The sequence below is a fragment of the Salvelinus fontinalis genome, chromosome 2 (genome assembly GCF_029448725.1).
Source record: "Salvelinus fontinalis isolate EN_2023a chromosome 2, ASM2944872v1, whole genome shotgun sequence".
NCBI classification, from domain to species: domain Eukaryota; kingdom Metazoa; phylum Chordata; class Actinopteri; order Salmoniformes; family Salmonidae; genus Salvelinus; species Salvelinus fontinalis.
In genome coordinates this window covers 728,419-746,470 of record NC_074666.1, presented here as the reverse complement: position 1 = coordinate 746,470, position 18,052 = coordinate 728,419, and the positions used below count along the sequence as shown (strand labels likewise).

Genomic DNA, 18,052 nt, shown 5'->3' with positions numbered 1-18,052 from the left:
TATAATGGGTCTGGTATCAGGTATAATGGATGGAGGTCTGGTATCAGGTATAATGGATGGGGGTCTGGTATCAGGTATAATGGATGGAGGTCTGGTATCAGGTATAATGGATGGAGGTCTGGTATCAGGTATAATGGATGGAGGTCTGGTATCAGGTATAATGGGTCTGGTATCAGGTATAATGGATGGAGGTCTGGTATCAGGTATAATGGATGGGGGTCTGGTATCAGGTATAATGGATGGAGGTCTGGTATCAGGTATAATGGATGGGGGTCTGGTATCAGGTATAATGGGTCTGGTATCAGGTATAATGGATGGAGGTCTGGTATCAGGTATAATGGATGGAGGTCTGGTATCAGGTATAATGGATGGAGGTCTGGTATCAGGTATAATGGATGGAGGTCTGGTATCAGGTATAATGGATGGGGGTCTGGTATCAGGTATAATGGATGGGGGTCTGGTATCAGGTATAATGGATGGAGGTCTGGTATCAGGTATAATGGATGGGGGTCCTCTATCAGGTATAATGGATGGAGGTCTGGTATCAGGTATAATGGGTCTGGTATCAGGTATAATGAATGGAGGTCTGGTATCAGGTATAATGGATGGGGGTCTGGTATCATGTATGATGGATGGAGGTCTGGTATCAGGTATAATGGGTCTGGTATCAGGTATAATAGATTGAGGTCTGGTATCAGGTATAATGGGTCTGGTATCAGGTATAATGGATGGAGGTCTGGTATCAGGTATAATGGATGGAGGTCTGGTATCAGGTATAATGTGTCTGGTATCAGGAATAATGGATGGGGATCTGGTATCAGGTATAATGGATGGAGGTCTGGTATCAGGTTTAATGGGTCTGGTATCAGGTATAATGGATGGGGATCTGGTATCAGGTATAATGGATGGAGGTCTGGTATCAGGTATAATGGATGGGGATCTGGTATCAGGTATAATGGATGGAGGTCTGGTATCAGGTATAATGGATGGAGGTCTGGTATCAGGTATAATGGATTGAGGTCTGGTATCAGGTGTAATGGATGGGGGTCTGGTATCAGGTATAATGGATGGAGGTCTGGTATCAGGTATAATGAATGGAGGTCTGGTATCAGGTATAATGGATGGAGGTCTGGTATCAGGTATAATGGATGGAGGTCTGGTATCAGGTATAATGGATTGAGGTCTGGTATCAGGTGTAATTGATGGGGGTCTGGTATCAGGTATAATGAATGGAGGTCTGGTATCAGGTATAATGGGTGGAGGTCTGGTATCAGGTATAATGGGTCTGGTATCAGGTATAATGGATGGAGGTCTGGTATCAGGTATAATGGATGGGGGTCTGGTATCAGGTATAATGGATGGAGGTCTGGTATCAGGTATAATGGGTCTGGTATCAGGTATAATGGATGGAGGTCTGGTTTTAGGTATAATGGATGGGGGTCTGGTATCAGGTATAATGGATGGAGGTCTGGTATCAGGTATAATGGAAGGAGGTCTGGTATCAGGTATAATGGGTCTGGTATCAGGTATAATGGATGGAGGTCTGGTATCAGGTATAATGGATGGGGGTCTGGTATCAGGTATAATGGATGGAGGTCTGGTATCAGGTATAATGGATGGGGTCTGGTATCAGGTATAATGGGTCTGGTATCAGGTATAATGGATGGAGGTCTGGTATCAGGTATAATGGGTCTGGTATCAGGTATAATGGGTCTGGTATCAGGTATAATGGATGGAGGTCTGGTATCAGGTATAATGGGTCTGGTATCAGGTATAATGGATGGAGGTCTGGTATCAGGTATAATGGATGGAGGTCTGGTATCAGGTATAATGAATGGTGGTCTGGTATCAGGTATAATGGATGGGGGTCTGGTATCAGGTATAATGGATGGAGGTCTGGTATCAGGTATAATGGATGGGGGTCTGGTATCAGGTATAATGGATGGAGGTCTGGTATCAGGTATAATGGATGGAGGTCTGGTATCAGGTATAATGGATGGAGGTCTGGTATCAGGTATAATGGATGGAGGTCTGGTATCAGGTATAATGGGTCTGGTATCAGGTATAATGGATGGAGGTCTGGTATCAGGTATAATGGATGGGGGTCTGGTATCAGGTATAATGGATGGAGGTCTGGTATCAGGTATAATGGATGGAGGTCTGGTATCAGGTATAATGGGTCTGTATCAGGTATAATAGATGGAGGTCTGGTATCAGGTATAATGGTTCTGGTATCAGGTATAATGGATGGAGGTCTGGTATCAGGTATAATGGATGGAGGTCTGGTATCAGGTATAATGGGTCTGGTATCAGGTATAATGGATGGGGGTCTGGTATCAGGTTTAATGGGTCTGGTATCAGGTATAATGGATGGGGATCTGGTATCAGGTATAATGGATGGAGGTCTGGTATCAGGTATAATGGATGGAGGTCTGGTATCAGGTATAATGGATTGAGGTCTGGTATCAGGTATAATGAATGGAGGTCTGGTATCAGGTGTAATGGGTCTGGTATCAGGTATAATGGATGGAGGTCTGGTATCAGGTATAATGAATGGAGGTCTGGTATCAGGTGTAATGGATGGGGGTCTGGTATCAGGTATAATGGATGGAGGTCTGGTATCAGGTATAATGGGTCTGGTATCAGGTATAATGGGTCTGGTATCAGGTATAATGGATGGGGGTCTGGTATCAGGTATAATGGATGGAGGTCTGGTATCAGGTATAATGAATGGAGGTCTGGTATCAGGTATAATGGGTCTGGTATCAGGTATAATGGATGGGGGTCTGGTATCAGGTATAATGGATGGAGGTCTGGTATCAGGTATAATGGGTCTGGTATCAGGTATAATGGATGGAGGTCTGGTATCAGGTATAATGGGTCTGGTATGAGGTATAATGGGTCTGGTATCAGGTATAATGGATGGAGGTCTGGTATCAGGTATAATGGATGGAGGTCTGGTATCAGGTATAATGGATGGGGGTCTGGTATCAGGTATAATGGATGGAGGTCTGGTATCAGGTATAATGGATGGGGGTCTGGTATCAGGTATAATGGATGGTGGTCTGGTATCAGGTATAATGGGTCTGGTATCAGGTATAATGGATCTGGTATCAGGTATAATGGATGGAGGTCTGGTATCAGGTATAATGGGTCTGGTATCAGGTATAATGGATCTGGTATCAGGTATAATGGATGGAGGTCTGGTATCAGGTATAATGGGTCTGGTATCAGGTATAATGGATGGAGGTCTGGTATCAGGTATAATGGATGGGGGTCTGGTATCAGGTATAATGGATGGAGGTCTGGTATCAGGTATAATGGGTCTGTATCAGGTATAATAGATGGAGGTCTGGTATCAGGTATAATGGGTCTGGTATCAGGTATAATGGATGGAGGTCTGGTATCAGGTATAATGGATGGAGGTCTGGTATCAGGTATAATGGGTCTGGTATCAGGTATAATGGATGGGGGTCTGGTATCAGGTTTAATGGGTCTGGTATCAGGTATAATGGATGGGGATCTGGTATCAGGTATAATGGATGGAGGTCTTGTATCAGGTATAATGGATGGAGGTCTGGTATCAGGTATAATGGGTCTGGTATCAGGTATAATGGGTCTGGTATCAGGTATAATGGATGGAGGTCTGGTATCAGGTATAATGGATTGAGGTCTGGTATCAGGTGTAATGGATGGGGGTCTGGTATCAGGTATAATGAATGGAGGTCTGGTATCAGGTATAATGGGTGGAGGTCTGGTATCAGGTATAATGGGTCTGATATCAGGTATAGTGGATGGAGGTCTGGTATCAGGTATAATGGATTGAGGTCTGGTATCAGGTGTAATGGATGGGGGTCTGGTATCAGGTATAATGGGTCTGGTGTGAGGTATAATGGATGGAGGTCTGGTATCAGGTATAATGAATGGAGGTCTGGTATCAGGTGTAATGGATGGGGGTCTGGTATCAGGTATAATGGATGGAGGTCTGGTATCAGGTATAATGGGTCTGGTATCAGGTATAATGGGTCTGGTATCAGGTATAATGGATGGAGGTCTGGTATCAGGTATAATGGATGGAGGTCTGGTATCAGGTATAATGGATGGAGGTCTGGTATCAGGTATAATGGGTCTGGTATCAGGTATAATGGATGGAGGTCTGGTATCAGGTATAATGGATGGAGGCCTATAGAACCCTATTCCCTATATAGTGCACTACTTTAGACCAGAGCCCTATAGAACCCTATTCACTATATAGTGCACTACTTTAGACCAGAGCCCTATAGAAGCCTTTTCCCTATATAGTGCACTACTTTGGACCAGAACCCTATAGAACCCTATTCCCTATATAGTGCACTACTTTGGACCAGAACTCTATAGAACCCTATTCCCTATATAGTGCACTACTTTAGACCAGAGCCCTATAGAACCCTATTCCCTATATAGTGCACTACTTTAGACCAGAACCCTATTCCCTATATAGTGCACTACTTTAGACCAGAGCCCTATAGAACCCTATTCCCTATATAGTGCACTACTTTGGACCAGAGCCCAATGGCTCTATGGCTCATGGTCTGGGGCGGTGTGTCACATCATCATTGGACTGAGCTTGTTGTCATTGCAGGCAATCTCAATGCTGTGCGTTACAGGGAAGACATCCTCCTCCCTCATGTGGTACCCTTCCTGCAGTCTCATACTGACATAACCCTCCAGCATGACAATGCCATCAGCCATACTGCTCGTTCTGTGCGTAATTTCCTGCAAGTCAGGACTGTCAGTGTTCTGCCATGGCCAGCGATGAGCCCGGATCTCAATCCCATTGAGCACATCTGGGACCTGTTGGATCAGAGGGTGAGGGCTAGGGCCATTCCCCCCAGAAATGTCCGAGAACTTGCAGGTGCCTCGGTGGAAGAGTGGGGTAACATCTCACATCTCACATCTCATCTCACAGTAAGAACTGGCAAATCTGGTGCAGTCCATGAGGAGGAGATGCACTGCAGTACTTAATGCAGCTGGTGGCCACACCAGATACTGACTGTTACTTTTGATTTTGACCCCCCCTTTGTTCAGGGACACATTATTCTGTTTCTGTTAGTCACATGTCTGTAACTTCTTCAGTTTATGTCTCAGTATGTTGAATATTGTTATGTTCATACAAATATTTACACATGTTAATTTTGCTGAAAATAAACGCAGTTGACAGTGAGAAGACTTTTCTTTTTTAACTAGTCATTTTATGGGGGTTCAAAACTTTACTATTGATATTTTGGAAAACTTTTACTTTTACTTCAATACATTCCTAAATAAACTGAAGTATGCTATACCTTTTTACTCCATACATTATTCCCTGATATCTAAAATTCCTCATTCCATTTTGAATGCTGAACAGGACAAAACATGATCCAATTCCCCGACTAAACAGAGAGCATCCCTGGTCATCCCTACTGCCTCTGATCTGGAGGACTCACTAAACAGAGAACATCCCTGGTCATCCCTACTGCCTCTGATCTGGAGGACTCGTTAAATACACATGCTTCGTTTTTAAATTATGTCTGAGGGTTGGAATGTGCCCCTTGCTACCCGTAGTTTGAAAAATATAAGCAATTTTTATATAATTAATACCTTGACATTTGACACTGATGTATATTTAAATCTACATTCTTATAGACTTTTACTCAAGTAATATTTTACTGGGTGACTTTCACTTTTACTTGAGTAATTTTCTTTGTGTGTTTGTGTGCGTGTGTGCGTGTGTGTAAATGGTGTGTGTGTGTGTGTATGTGTGTGTGTGTGTGTGTGTGTGTGTGTGTGTGTGTGTGTGTGTGTGTGTGTGTGTGTGTGTGTGTGTGTGTGTGTGTGTGTGTGTGTGTGTGTTCTACCATTTGCTAGAGATGAGAATGGTTCATTGGTATTCTCCATGTGGAGCAGAATAAATTATACGGGCAGTAAATATTACCCTTCAACCGTATTAAACGCTAGTGAATGATTTAACACACAGCATGACAGCATGGCAACATGACAGCGTGATTCATCCCTAGTCGTCTTCTTCTGGATTCATCAGTTTAAAGAACAATAGCATTTCAACAGATATAAGCATCACACACATTGGGTTGTCATAAACATGGCGTATCAAGCGTTAACAAATTGCATTGCTGATGGCTTGACTAAATCTGTTGTCAATGTGAGTTGGATGGATTGTTTTGAAGAGTGAACCTTTCAAAACAATATCCTGGCGTACATTCCCATTAAAGACATTTCACAGTGAGGGGTCACACATGTAACTAGTTACCGTATCATTGTGAAAACTCTTCCTGACATTCTGCTCTGACGGAGGAAGCTTTTCCCAAGCATATCATTGTTGTGAAAGCTTTGAGTGACAGTTTAGAACACATTCCAGATTCCGTTGAACAGGCTTTTGTCCAGATAGTAACATGAACCCTGCTTTGCCCTGTGTACGTCCCAAAGCACATCCTATTCAATTTAAAGGGCCCATAGGGCTCTGGTCTAAAGTAGTGCACTATATAGGGAATAGGGTTCTACAGGGCTCTGGTAAAAAGTAGTGCACTATATAGGGAATAGGGTTCCATAATGCTCTGGTTTAAAGTAGTGCACTATATAGTGAATAGGGTTCCATAGGGCTCTGGTCGAAAGTAGTGCACTATAAAGGGAATATGGTTCTATAGGGCTCTGGTCAAAAGTAGTGCACTATATAGGGAATAGGGCTCTGGTCTAAAGTAGTGCACTATATAGGGAATAGGGTTCCATAGGGCTCTGGTCTAAAGTAGTGCACTATATAGGGAATAGGGTTCCATAGGGCTCTGGTCTAAAGTAGTGCACTATATAGGGAATAGGGTTCCATAGGGCTCTGGTCTAAAGTAGTGCACTATAAATAGGGAATAGGGTCCCAATTAGGATAAATCATTTAATCACAAGTACCTCTCAACTACCTGACCTCTGAACATTACCACAACTTATAAATGAAACATGTATGCAGAATGTTCACAGTGATCACACTGAAATAAGTTGTTCATGAGGAGTCGGTGTAATGCATTGTCTTATAACTCATAGTTCATCACCTGGTTCACCTCCTAGTTCATCATCTAGTTCACCTCCTAGTTCATCTCCTAGTTCACCTCCATGTTCATCAACTAGTTCACCACCTAGTTCACCTCCTAGTTCACCGCCTAGTTCACCACCTAGTTCACCACCTAGTTCACCACCTACTTCATCACCTAGTTTACCTCCTAGTTTACCTCCTAGTTTACCTCCTAGTTCACCACCTAGTTCACCACCTAGTTCACCTCCTAGTTCACCTCCTAGTTCACCTCCTAGTTCACCTCCTAGTTCATCACCTACTTTATCACCTAGTTCACCTCCTTGTTCATCAACTAGTTCACCACCTAGTTCACCACCTAGTTCACCACCTAGTTCACCACCTAGTTCACCACCTACTTCATCACCTAGTTTACCTCCTAGTTTACCTCCTAGTTCACCACCTAGTTCATCAACTAGTTCACCGCCTTGTTCACCGCCTAGTTCACCGCCTAGTTAATCTCCTAGTTCACCACCTAGTTCACCACCTAGTTCACCTCCTAGTTCATCAACTAGTTCAACTCCTAGTTCATCACCTAGTTCATCACCTAGTTCACCACCTAGTTCACCACCTAGTTCATCAACTAGTTCACCAGAAAACTAGTTTGCAGAAAACTGACAAAATAAAGGTTTATGCTACAGCGAACTGACAGAACATGGTTTTAAGCTACAGCGAACGGACAAAATAAAGGTTTATGTTACAGCTATCTGCCAAAATAAAGGTAAAGCTTGAATAAATAGGGGATACAAAGTATATTGAAAGCAGGTGCTTCCACACAGGTGTGCAATTAACAATCCATCATGCTTAGGGTCTTGTATTGCCCATTATTTTGGCTACCATGGCTCTCAGTCACCAGATCCTAACCAAATTGAAGACTTATGGGAGATTCTGGAACGACGCCTGAGACAGTGTTTTTCACCACCATCAACAAAACACCAAATGATGGAATTTCTTAGGGTACAATGGTGTCACATCACACCAATAGAGTTCCAGACACCTGTAGAATCTATGCCAAGGTGAATTGAAGCTGTTCTGGCGACTTGTGGTGGTCCATCACCCTATTAATAAGACACTTTATGTTGGTGTTTCCTTTATGTTGTCAGTTGCCAGTGTATGGTTGAGGTTGTGGAGAATCATTTGACAAATATTTTACTTGTACTTAAAAAATGTACCCTTGACCCTGACCTTCACCCTGCTGCTACAACAGCAACAAACATCTATAATTCACATGTTGAGTGTGTGTGTGTTACACGTGTATCTATTACTCACGTGTTGAGTGTGTGTTGCTGATAGACAACAATAATTTGTTCACCTCTTCCCCACTGACTTTACGGAATTCAAAAGTACAATTCTTGTCTTTCACAATTTGGTCCGACATACTTGGATGTGTAATGTTAGCATTTGTTGCTGGCATGGCATCCCTAAGTTTGCTTAACTTCTTATGGCTGCAGGGACAGTATTGATTAGCTTGGATGAAAGGTGCACAGAGGTGCCCAGAGTAAACGGCATGCTCCTCAGTCATAGTTGCTAATATATGCATATTATTATTAGTATTGGATAGAAAACACTCTGAAGTTTCTAAAACTGTTTGAATTATATCTGTGAGTATAACAGAATTCATATGGCAGGCAAAAATCTGAGAAAATATCCAAACAGGAAGTGGAAATTCTGAGGCTGGTGGATTTTCAACCAATGAAATCACAGCTAGATATGGATGAGTTTGCACTTCCTACGGCTTCCACTAGATGTCAACAGTCTGTAAAACCTTGTCTGATGCCTCTACTGTGAAGGGAGTGAGAGGGGAATTAGAGGGGAGGGGAATTAGAGGGGAATTGAGAGGGGAATTAGTCAGGTCTGCCATGACCTGACCCTTCTTTGACCATGCACGTTCACATGAGAGGGAGCTCCGTTCCATCCCTCATCTGAAGTCAATGTAATTCTCCGGTTGGAACGCTTTTCAAGATTTATGTTAAAAACATTCTAAAGATTGATTCAATGCATCGTTTGACATGTTTCTACGGACTGTTACGGAACTTTTGGACATTTCGTCAGGTTTTAGTGAACGTGCTTCCCTGACGTTGGATTTGTTTACCAAACACGCTACAAAAATAGCTATTTGGACATACATGATGGACATTGCCGAAAAAAACAAAAATTTCTTGTGGAAGTGGGAGTCCTGGGAATGCATTCCGACGAAGATCAGCAAAGGTAAGTGAAGATTTATAATGCTTTCTATGAGTTTTGTTGACTGCACAATTTGGGCGGGTAACTGTATGGCATCCTTTTGTGGCTGAACGCTGTTCTCAGATTATTGAATTTTGTGTTTTGCCGTAAATCATTTTGAAATCTGACACAGCGGTTGCATTAAGAACAAGTGTATCTTTAATTCTATGTAAAACATGTATCTTTCATCAAAGTTTATGATGAGTATTTCTGTTATTTGACGTGGCTCTCTGCAATTTCTCTGGATATTTTGGAGGCATTTCTGAACATGGCGTCAATATAAACGGAGGTTTTTGGATATAAATATTAACTTAATCGAATAAGACATATATGTATTGTGTAACATGAAGTCCTATGAGTGTCATCTGATGAAGATCATCAAAGGTTAGTGATTCATTTTATCTCTATTTGTGCTTTTTGTGACTCCTCTCTTTGGCTGGAAAAATGGCTGAATTTTTCTGTGAGTTGGTGGTGACCTAACATAATCGTTTGTGGTGCTTTCGCTGAAAAGCCTATTTGAAATCGGACACTTTGGTGGGATTAACAACACGATTCCCTTTATAATGGTATAAGACACATTCATGTTTGAGGAATTTTAATTATGATATTTCTGTTGTTTGAATTTGGCGCCCTGCACTTTCACTGGCTGTTGTCATATCGATCCCGTTATCGGGATTGCAGCCATAATAAGTTTTAACTTGAATCCGGTTTACCTAATTTCTACCAGCATATCACATGTGCAACCAGATTGAAAAAGTAATTAGGCCTCCCGGGTGACGCAGTGGTCTAGGGCACTGCATCGCAGCGCTAGCTGTGCCACCAGAGTCTCTGGGTTCGCGCCCAGGCTCTGTCGCAGCCGGCTGCGACCGGGGGGTCCGTGGGGCGACGCACAATTGGCCTAGCGTCGTCCGGGTTAGGGAGGGTTTGGCCGATAGGGATATCCTTCTCTCATCGTGCTCCAGCGACTCCTGTGGCGGGCCGGGCGCAGTGCGCGCTAACCGAGGGGGGCGGGTGCACGGTGTTTCCTCCGACACATTGGTGCGGCTGGCTTCCGGGTTGGAGGCGCGCTGTGTTAAGAAGCAGTGCGGCTTGGTTGGGTTGTGCTTCGGAGGACTCATGACTTTTAACCTTCGTCTCTCCCGAGCCCGTACGGGAGTTGTAGCGATGAGACAAGATAGTAATTACTAGCGATTGGATACCACGAAAATTGGGGAGAAAAGGGGGTAAATTTTTTTAAATAAATATAAAAATAGTAATTAGAGAAGTTTGCATTATCAGTGGGCTTTGTGATGAATCTGATTCAATGAATGAAAGAACTGAGTTGGCTTTTCTTCCCAAAATGTCATGTGTGGTGCCCCGAAGCTTTGTTCTATCATTCTTTATACAATTTATCTTTGTTCCATAGTGTCGTTTATTTTATATTTTTTATTTAGTTTAGTCACATGGTTTCTTAATTTGCAGTACGTTTGCCAATTAGTTGGGCTGCCAGACTTATTTGCCATAACTTTTGCCTCAACCCTCAACCAATTTTTCAATTCCTCATCAATCCAAGGGGGATTTAACAGGTTTTACAGTCATTTTCTTCATGGGTGCTTATTAGTAACTGGGATAAGCAATTTCATAAATGTGTCAAGTGCAACGTCTGTTCGCTCCTCATTACACACCACGGACCAACAAAGTCTTTACATCAACAACATAGGAATCACTACAAAACGTATTGTATGACCTCTTATACACTATTTTAGGCCCAGCCTTTGGAACTATGGTTTCTTAGATATGGCTACTATATTGTCATCACTACATCTAATGGATTCGGATACTGTTTTAAAGCAAATATCTGCAGGGTTAGTAAAGATGTGATCAATAAATGTTGACGATTTCATTCATGTGCTGTTTGTAACTACCCTGGTAGGTTGACTGATAACCTGAACCAGGTTGCAGGCACTGGTTACAGTTTGAAGTTTTGTCCTGAGTGGGCAGCTTGATGAAAGCCAGTCAATATTTAAATCACCCAGAAAATATACCTCTCTGTTGACATCACATACATTATCAAGCATTTCACACATATTATCCAGATACTGACTGTTAGCACTTGGTGATCTATAGCAGCTTCCCACCAGAATGGGCTTTAGGTGAGGCAGATGAACCTGTAGCCATATTACTTCAACAGTATTTAACATGAGATCGTCTCTAATCTTTACAGGAATGGGGTTCTGAATATAGACCGCAACACCGCCTCCGTTGGCATTACTGTCTTTTCGGTAGATGTTATAACCATGTATTGCTACCACTGTATCATCAAAGGTATTATCTAAGTGAGTTTCAGAGATAGTCAGAATATGAATGTCATCTGTTACAAGCAAGTTATTGTCTTCATGGACCTTGTTTCTCAGGCTGCATATGTTAATATGGGCTATTTCTAGCACTGTTCTGGGTTGTTGATTGTTTTTAATGCTTTACTTGGAAGCTTATCAGAGGTAGACTTACTCATGTTATTTACATTGGAGCTGATACTGCAGGGTGAGCTGCATAACGTGGTCTTCCTCCTAGGGCACACCGCCTCAGTGCTAAAAGTGTAACTCTGGTTTATAGGCTATGATTACTGCTTACAATAGCTGTAGGATCAACATATGTATTCAGTGCAATTAAGGGTACATACATTTAATGACTTACATTGTGTTTGCCAATGCCCCTAAGATCATGTACATTTGATGCAACATTATGATGACTCATTGTCACAATGGTAAGGATCAACTGAGCTGGTCTTGGATCATTTACCAGTCATTGTTGAGTGTGTGTTACACGTGTATCTACAACTCACTGGTCTCTGATGAGGGGCCTGTATCTACAACTCACGTGTTGCCACTGGTCTCTGATGAGGGGCCTGTATCTATAACTCACGTGTTGCCACTGGTCTCTGATGAGGGGCCTGTATCTACTGGTCTCTGATGAGGGGTCTGTATCTACAACTCACGTGTTGCCACTGGTCTCTGATGAGGGGCCTGTATCGTAGGAAATACTTCAGGGGGAAGCTCTCTACATCTGGCCAGGTAGAAGGGCTATTCCAGGTGACCTCCAGACGACGAACGTTGTTAGGTATGGGCGTGGCCACCACCTTCTCAGGGGGGTCTGGCTTCACTGAAGGGAGAGAGGAGAGACAACACATCAGAAAATACAGTACAAAGGGACATTGACTAAGTTGTAGACCGTTTTAGGACACAGTACAGGACAGTGTAGTCACAGCACAGAGAAAGACATTGTTGAATACAGATCATCACATGGACAAATTGATGAATGGTTAGAGGGGAAACAGGAATTGCATCAAATGTGAGACATAGAGAAATACTAAATGGAGGATGAAGAGCAGTGGTAACAATTGGTGCCCCGGGTCCTCTGGAGTTGGTAAGACCTCTGAAGGCCCTCGGGGGGCTGGGTAGGATCTCTGAAGGCCCTCTGGGGGCTGGGTAGGACCTCTGAAGGCCCTCTGGGGGACCTGGGTAGGACCTCTGAAGGCCCTCTGGGGGCTGGGTAGGACCTCTGAAGGCCCTGTGGGGGCTGAGTAGGACCTCTGAAGGCCCTCTGGGGGCTGGGTAGGATCTCTGAAGGCCCTCTGGGGGCTGGGTAGGACCTCTGAAGGCCCTCTGGGGGCTGGGTAGGACCTCTGAAGGCCTACCCAGCATAAGTAGAATGCTGTGTTTGTGTGTGTTGAGCCTGGGAAGTGTTTTGAGAATGCAATGCTGTTTCTACTCTGTATGGTGTCTCTGTGGTATTTTGGGATCAGTGTGTTTACTTTGTGGTTTAGCGCCAACCACTGGGGCAGGGCTGGGACAGGACAGGACAAAGACATCCCCATAGCAGACAGAGGCGTGTAAGCTGGCCAACTCGTACTCTCCTCACCCCCCCTACCCTTCTCATTTCCTCCTCACCCCCCCACCCTTCTCATTCCCTCCTCACCACCCCTACCCTTCTCATTCCATCCTCACACCCCCAGCCCCACCCTTCTCATCCCTTCCTCACCCCTCCCAACCTACTCATTCCCTCCTCACCCCCCTTACCCTTCTCATTCCCTCCTCACCCCCCTACCATTCTCATTCCATCCTCACACCCCCACCCTTCTCATTCCCTCCTCACCCCCCCACCCTTCTCATTCCCACCTCACCACCCCTTACCCTTCTCATCCCCTCTTTACCCCCCTACCCTTCTCATCCCCTCCTTACCTCCCTCCTCATCCTGACCCCTCATCTCACAAAACTCACTTTGTGTGCATTACTAGTGTTTAACATGCTTTTTCAATGACTACATCATCTCTGTACTCCACACATACAATTATCTGAAAGCAGTTGAGCAGTGAATTTCAAACACAGATTCAACCACAAAGACCAGGGAGGTTTTCCAATGCATCGCAAAGAAGGGCACCGATTGGTAGATGGTTAACAATAAATAAAGCAGACATTGAATATCCCTTTGAGCATGGTGAAGTTATTAATTATACTTTGGATGGTGTATCAATACATCAACACACTACAAAGATAGAGGTGTCCTTCCTAACTCAGTTGCCGGAGAGGAAAGAAACCGCTCAGGGATTCCACCATGAGACCCATGGTGACTTTAAATGGTGACTCTAAAACAGTTAGAGAGTTTAAAAACTATGATAGGAGAAAACTGAGGATGGATCAACAACATTGTATTTACTCCACAATACTAACCTTATTGACAGAGTGAAAAGAAGGAACCCTCTACAGAATACAACATATTTCAAAACATGCATCCTGTTTGCAATAAGGCAAAAAAGTAAACCTTCAAAAAATTGGGCAAATTCATCAATGCATAAACCATGTGCCATGGAATGGGAACATCGAACATCTCTTCCCAACTGTTTAGCAATTTATATGGCACAGCTGTCATTTTTTTGTTCCTTAAATGAAATTGGTATATGTTTTTATTTATCACACTTTTCTTTAACCATTTATGTTCTTTAATGCAGGGCCGACATACAAGTTCCTTACTTTTTCCTCCTTCTACTTGCCTCTTCCATTTCTGTGGTAATGCTGCAATTAATTGGTTGTAATTTTGGGTAGAGCAGACATTTCCATATGTCTGTGTTAGCTGTATGTGTGACATAACTCCACCAGTCCTATTTATGATATAATTCACAAAAATTATACCTTTTTTAAACATTTATTTGAAAAATTCTTTTTTTAAATACATTTGTATATTTGAGTTTATCCACAATATTTGTTGTATTATTTGTTCTGTCTTTTCAGGTGGATTAAACTGAAATTACAACCAACTTTCTAAGGCTTGTTTAAAAAATAATTATATTTGAGATTATTTCATTTTCTAACAACCGAAAGTGAGCAGCTGTAATCTGAATAAAGGGAAAAAGGCCCTTCTTGAACATAGGATAAGACATTCTGTAACGTTCGTTCTCCTCCTCATCTGAGGATCGGACCAAAACGCAGCTTGGGTAGAATACATGTTTGATTTATTAAAGAAAGACGAAGACGGGAAAACTCTTAACAAACTACAAAACAATAAACGATGTAAAGAGACCTGAACATGAGAACTTACAGACAACGAAGAACGCACGAACAGGAACAAACTAACAAATGAAACAGTCCCGTGTGGCACAAACACTGACACAGGAACAAACACCCACAAAACACACGTGAAACCCCGGCTGCCTAAGTATGATTCTCAATCAGGGACAACGATTGACAGCTGCCTCTGATTGAGAATCATACCAGGCCGAACACACAAAACCCCAACATAGAAAACAACACATAGACAACCCACCCAACTCACGCCCTGACCATACTAAATAAATACAAAACAAGGGAAAACAGGTCAGGAACGTGACACATTCCTACCACTTTACTAGAGCACCAGTTTGGATTTAAGTATAATTTTTGTATGACTGATGCCTTTAGTAAGAGGTCTAATGCTTTAACGTTGAATAATTTCTGCCCTTTAATTTTGTCTGGCTTGCCGTTCCAAATAAAATCGAATATTTTTTGTTCATATAAATTAGAAAGCAGGTCACTGGGTGTAGGCAAAACCATAAGCAAATAGGTAAACTGTGATATGATTAAAGAGTTAATCAGGGTGATTTTCCCACAAATAGACAGGTATTTTCCTTTCCATGGCAGCAAGATCTTATCTATTTTTGTAATACGTAATACTTATCATAATTTGGTTTTAATCCAGAGAGGATAGCAAAAGTATCTAGATCCTCTAGGAGGCCATGGAGAGATTCTGATTGTGGTTTTAAAAGAAAACATGAATCATCAGCATACAATGACACCTTTGTTTTTAAGCCACGGATTTATAATTCCTTAATATTATTGTTGGATCTAATTTTAACAGATAACATTTCGATGGTATAAATAGATATGCTGATAGTGGGCAACCTTGTTTTACTCCTCTAGAGAGTTTAAAACTTTCTGAGATGTAGCCATTATTTACTATTTTACCCCCGAGGGTTACTATACATAACTTTAACCCATTTTATAAGAGATTCCCCAAAATTGAAATATTCTAGGCATTTATATATAAACTCCAGTCGTACTTTATCAAAAGCCTTTTCAAAACCAGCTATGAAAACCAGTCCTGGTGTCCCCAATATTTCATAGTATTCTATTGTTTCCAGTACTTGTCTTATATTATCTCCAGTGTATCGTCCATCTAAAAATCCTTTCTGATTAGGATGAATAATATCTGACAAGACTTTTTAAATTCTATGCGCCAAGCGTTTTGCATCACAACACTGAAGTGTAAGAGGTCTCTGATTTTTTAAATGGACTGGATCTTTATATTTACCACTTGGGTCCTGTTTCAGTAATAATGATATCAGAATTGAATTATTGTTGCATGTCTGATAATCTACCATTTATATAGGAGTGGTTAAAACATGCTAACAATGGTCCTCTGAGTATATCAAAACAAATTTGGTATACTTCCACTGGTATGCCATCCAGCCCTGGAGTTTTTCCCAGCCTTAAAGGCTTTAATTGCATCAAGAAGTTCCTCCTCTGTAGTTTGGCCTTCACATTATTCTTTCTGTACAGATAATTTTACATTATGAACAGGAAGAAAAACCTTACAATTAGCTTTGGTTAGTGAGGTTAATTTTACAGCATTATTTGGAAAAAAATCCATACAATTAGGTTCAGTTAATTCATGGAGATGGAGGAGACTGAAATGAAAACATATTCCTAAAGTACTTTACTTCCTCTTTCAAAATATCATTTGGTGAATCATGCGTGACTCCATCATTTGTAACAAGTTTTAATAAATTTATTTTGGTAGCATTTCTATATTGAAGATTGAAAATTAATTTGGTGCATTTTTCCCCATATTCCATCCAGTTTGCTTTATTTTTATAATATTTTACAGTGGATCTTTCTTGAATAAGTTCCTCCAATTCTTTTTGTTTTTCCTTTAACTTATTCTGTGCCTCTACGGTACAGTTTTTATTGCTATCTAACTGTACTGTAGAGGCTATCTAACTGTACAGACACAACATTCAATTCTATTTAGCAAAATATTTGTTTGTAAACGTACCATTAAAACATAATGATAACATAATGTAACATAATGATTGAGTGTCTATACAAATGTACCATGATATTTGCATTGCTACTAAGTAAACCTCCAATTGGTCCCCACTATTCCACCCGCTAAAAATCCCTCCTCATCCCGAGTTGGGTTGTCATCCCAATGCCCGGCAGACCACCCCCAACCCCCCGTATCCCATAGCCCTGAAAAGACTTGTATCCATCCTTAGAAAAGAGCACACGCCATTTACGAAACAGGAGTAGATCAACTGCCAAATGCATTTCCATCGCCCTCACCTCGATTTGTATTATATATAGCCATTAAAAAATATATAAATATATATTTTAAGAATCATGTTTCTTATTTTCCATAATTAGATCATTGGAATTTATGAAAATGATTTTACCTCTCACCAGTCTCGCCGTTATCAAAATGACATTATTACAAGCAATTATTATTTTAGCAAACAGCTGTGAATCATCCTCTATTGTCCCTGACATATTTTACTCCTTCGCAGCAGTTGTGGGATACACACATACACCCACACACTCATACACACTCAACCCTTTCCCCCCACACAAAAGGCTCACATTCTCAAGTTACACCATCCCAGAGCCCAACTCAAGAAAGGTATTGATTTATAAATGCATTTACATTTGCAGCTGTATGAGAAGGCCTGAAAGACCATGCAAAAAAATGGGCAGAAATGTAGAGATTTATTTACCATTGTCACATCCTAGATGATAGAGGTCAAATGTACCCCTTTCACCTGAAACAGCCACAACACCGTCCCCCGTATTGACCATGTTCCCAAGCATCTCTATGCAGTCAGACTTTTGATTTTGTGCCACCACTCTAGTAAGAGTCTTGGTGGTTCCAAACTTCTTCCATTTAAGAATGATGGATTCCACTGTGTTCTTGGGGACCTTCAATGCTGCAGAAATGTTTTGGTGCCCTTCCCCAGATCTGTGCCTCGGGCAGAATCCTGTCTCGGAGCTCCACGGACAATTCTTTCGACCTCATTGCTTGGTTTTTGTTCTGACATGCACTGTCAACTGTGGGACCTTATATAGACATGTGTGTGCCTTTCCAAATCAAGTCCAATCAATTGAGTTTACCACAGGTGGACTCCAATAAAGTTGTAGAAACATCTCAAGGATGATCAATGGAAACAGGATGCAC

The 18,052-nt window shown here is 41.9% G+C and overlaps 1 protein-coding gene across 2 annotated transcripts in view; it reads right to left on the bottom strand.

Annotated features, from left to right (window-relative positions):
- Positions 1 to 18,052, bottom strand: part of LOC129869518 (ciliary neurotrophic factor receptor subunit alpha-like) — a 574,739-nt gene that overhangs the window by 77,170 nt on the left and 479,517 nt on the right. For both annotated transcript variants that reach the window (XM_055944002.1, XM_055943994.1), the window contains one exon: positions 12,288 to 12,451. In XM_055944002.1, coding sequence (XP_055799977.1) covers positions 12,288 to 12,451 — 164 coding nt within the window. The remainder of the gene's footprint in view (positions 1 to 12,287; positions 12,452 to 18,052) is intronic.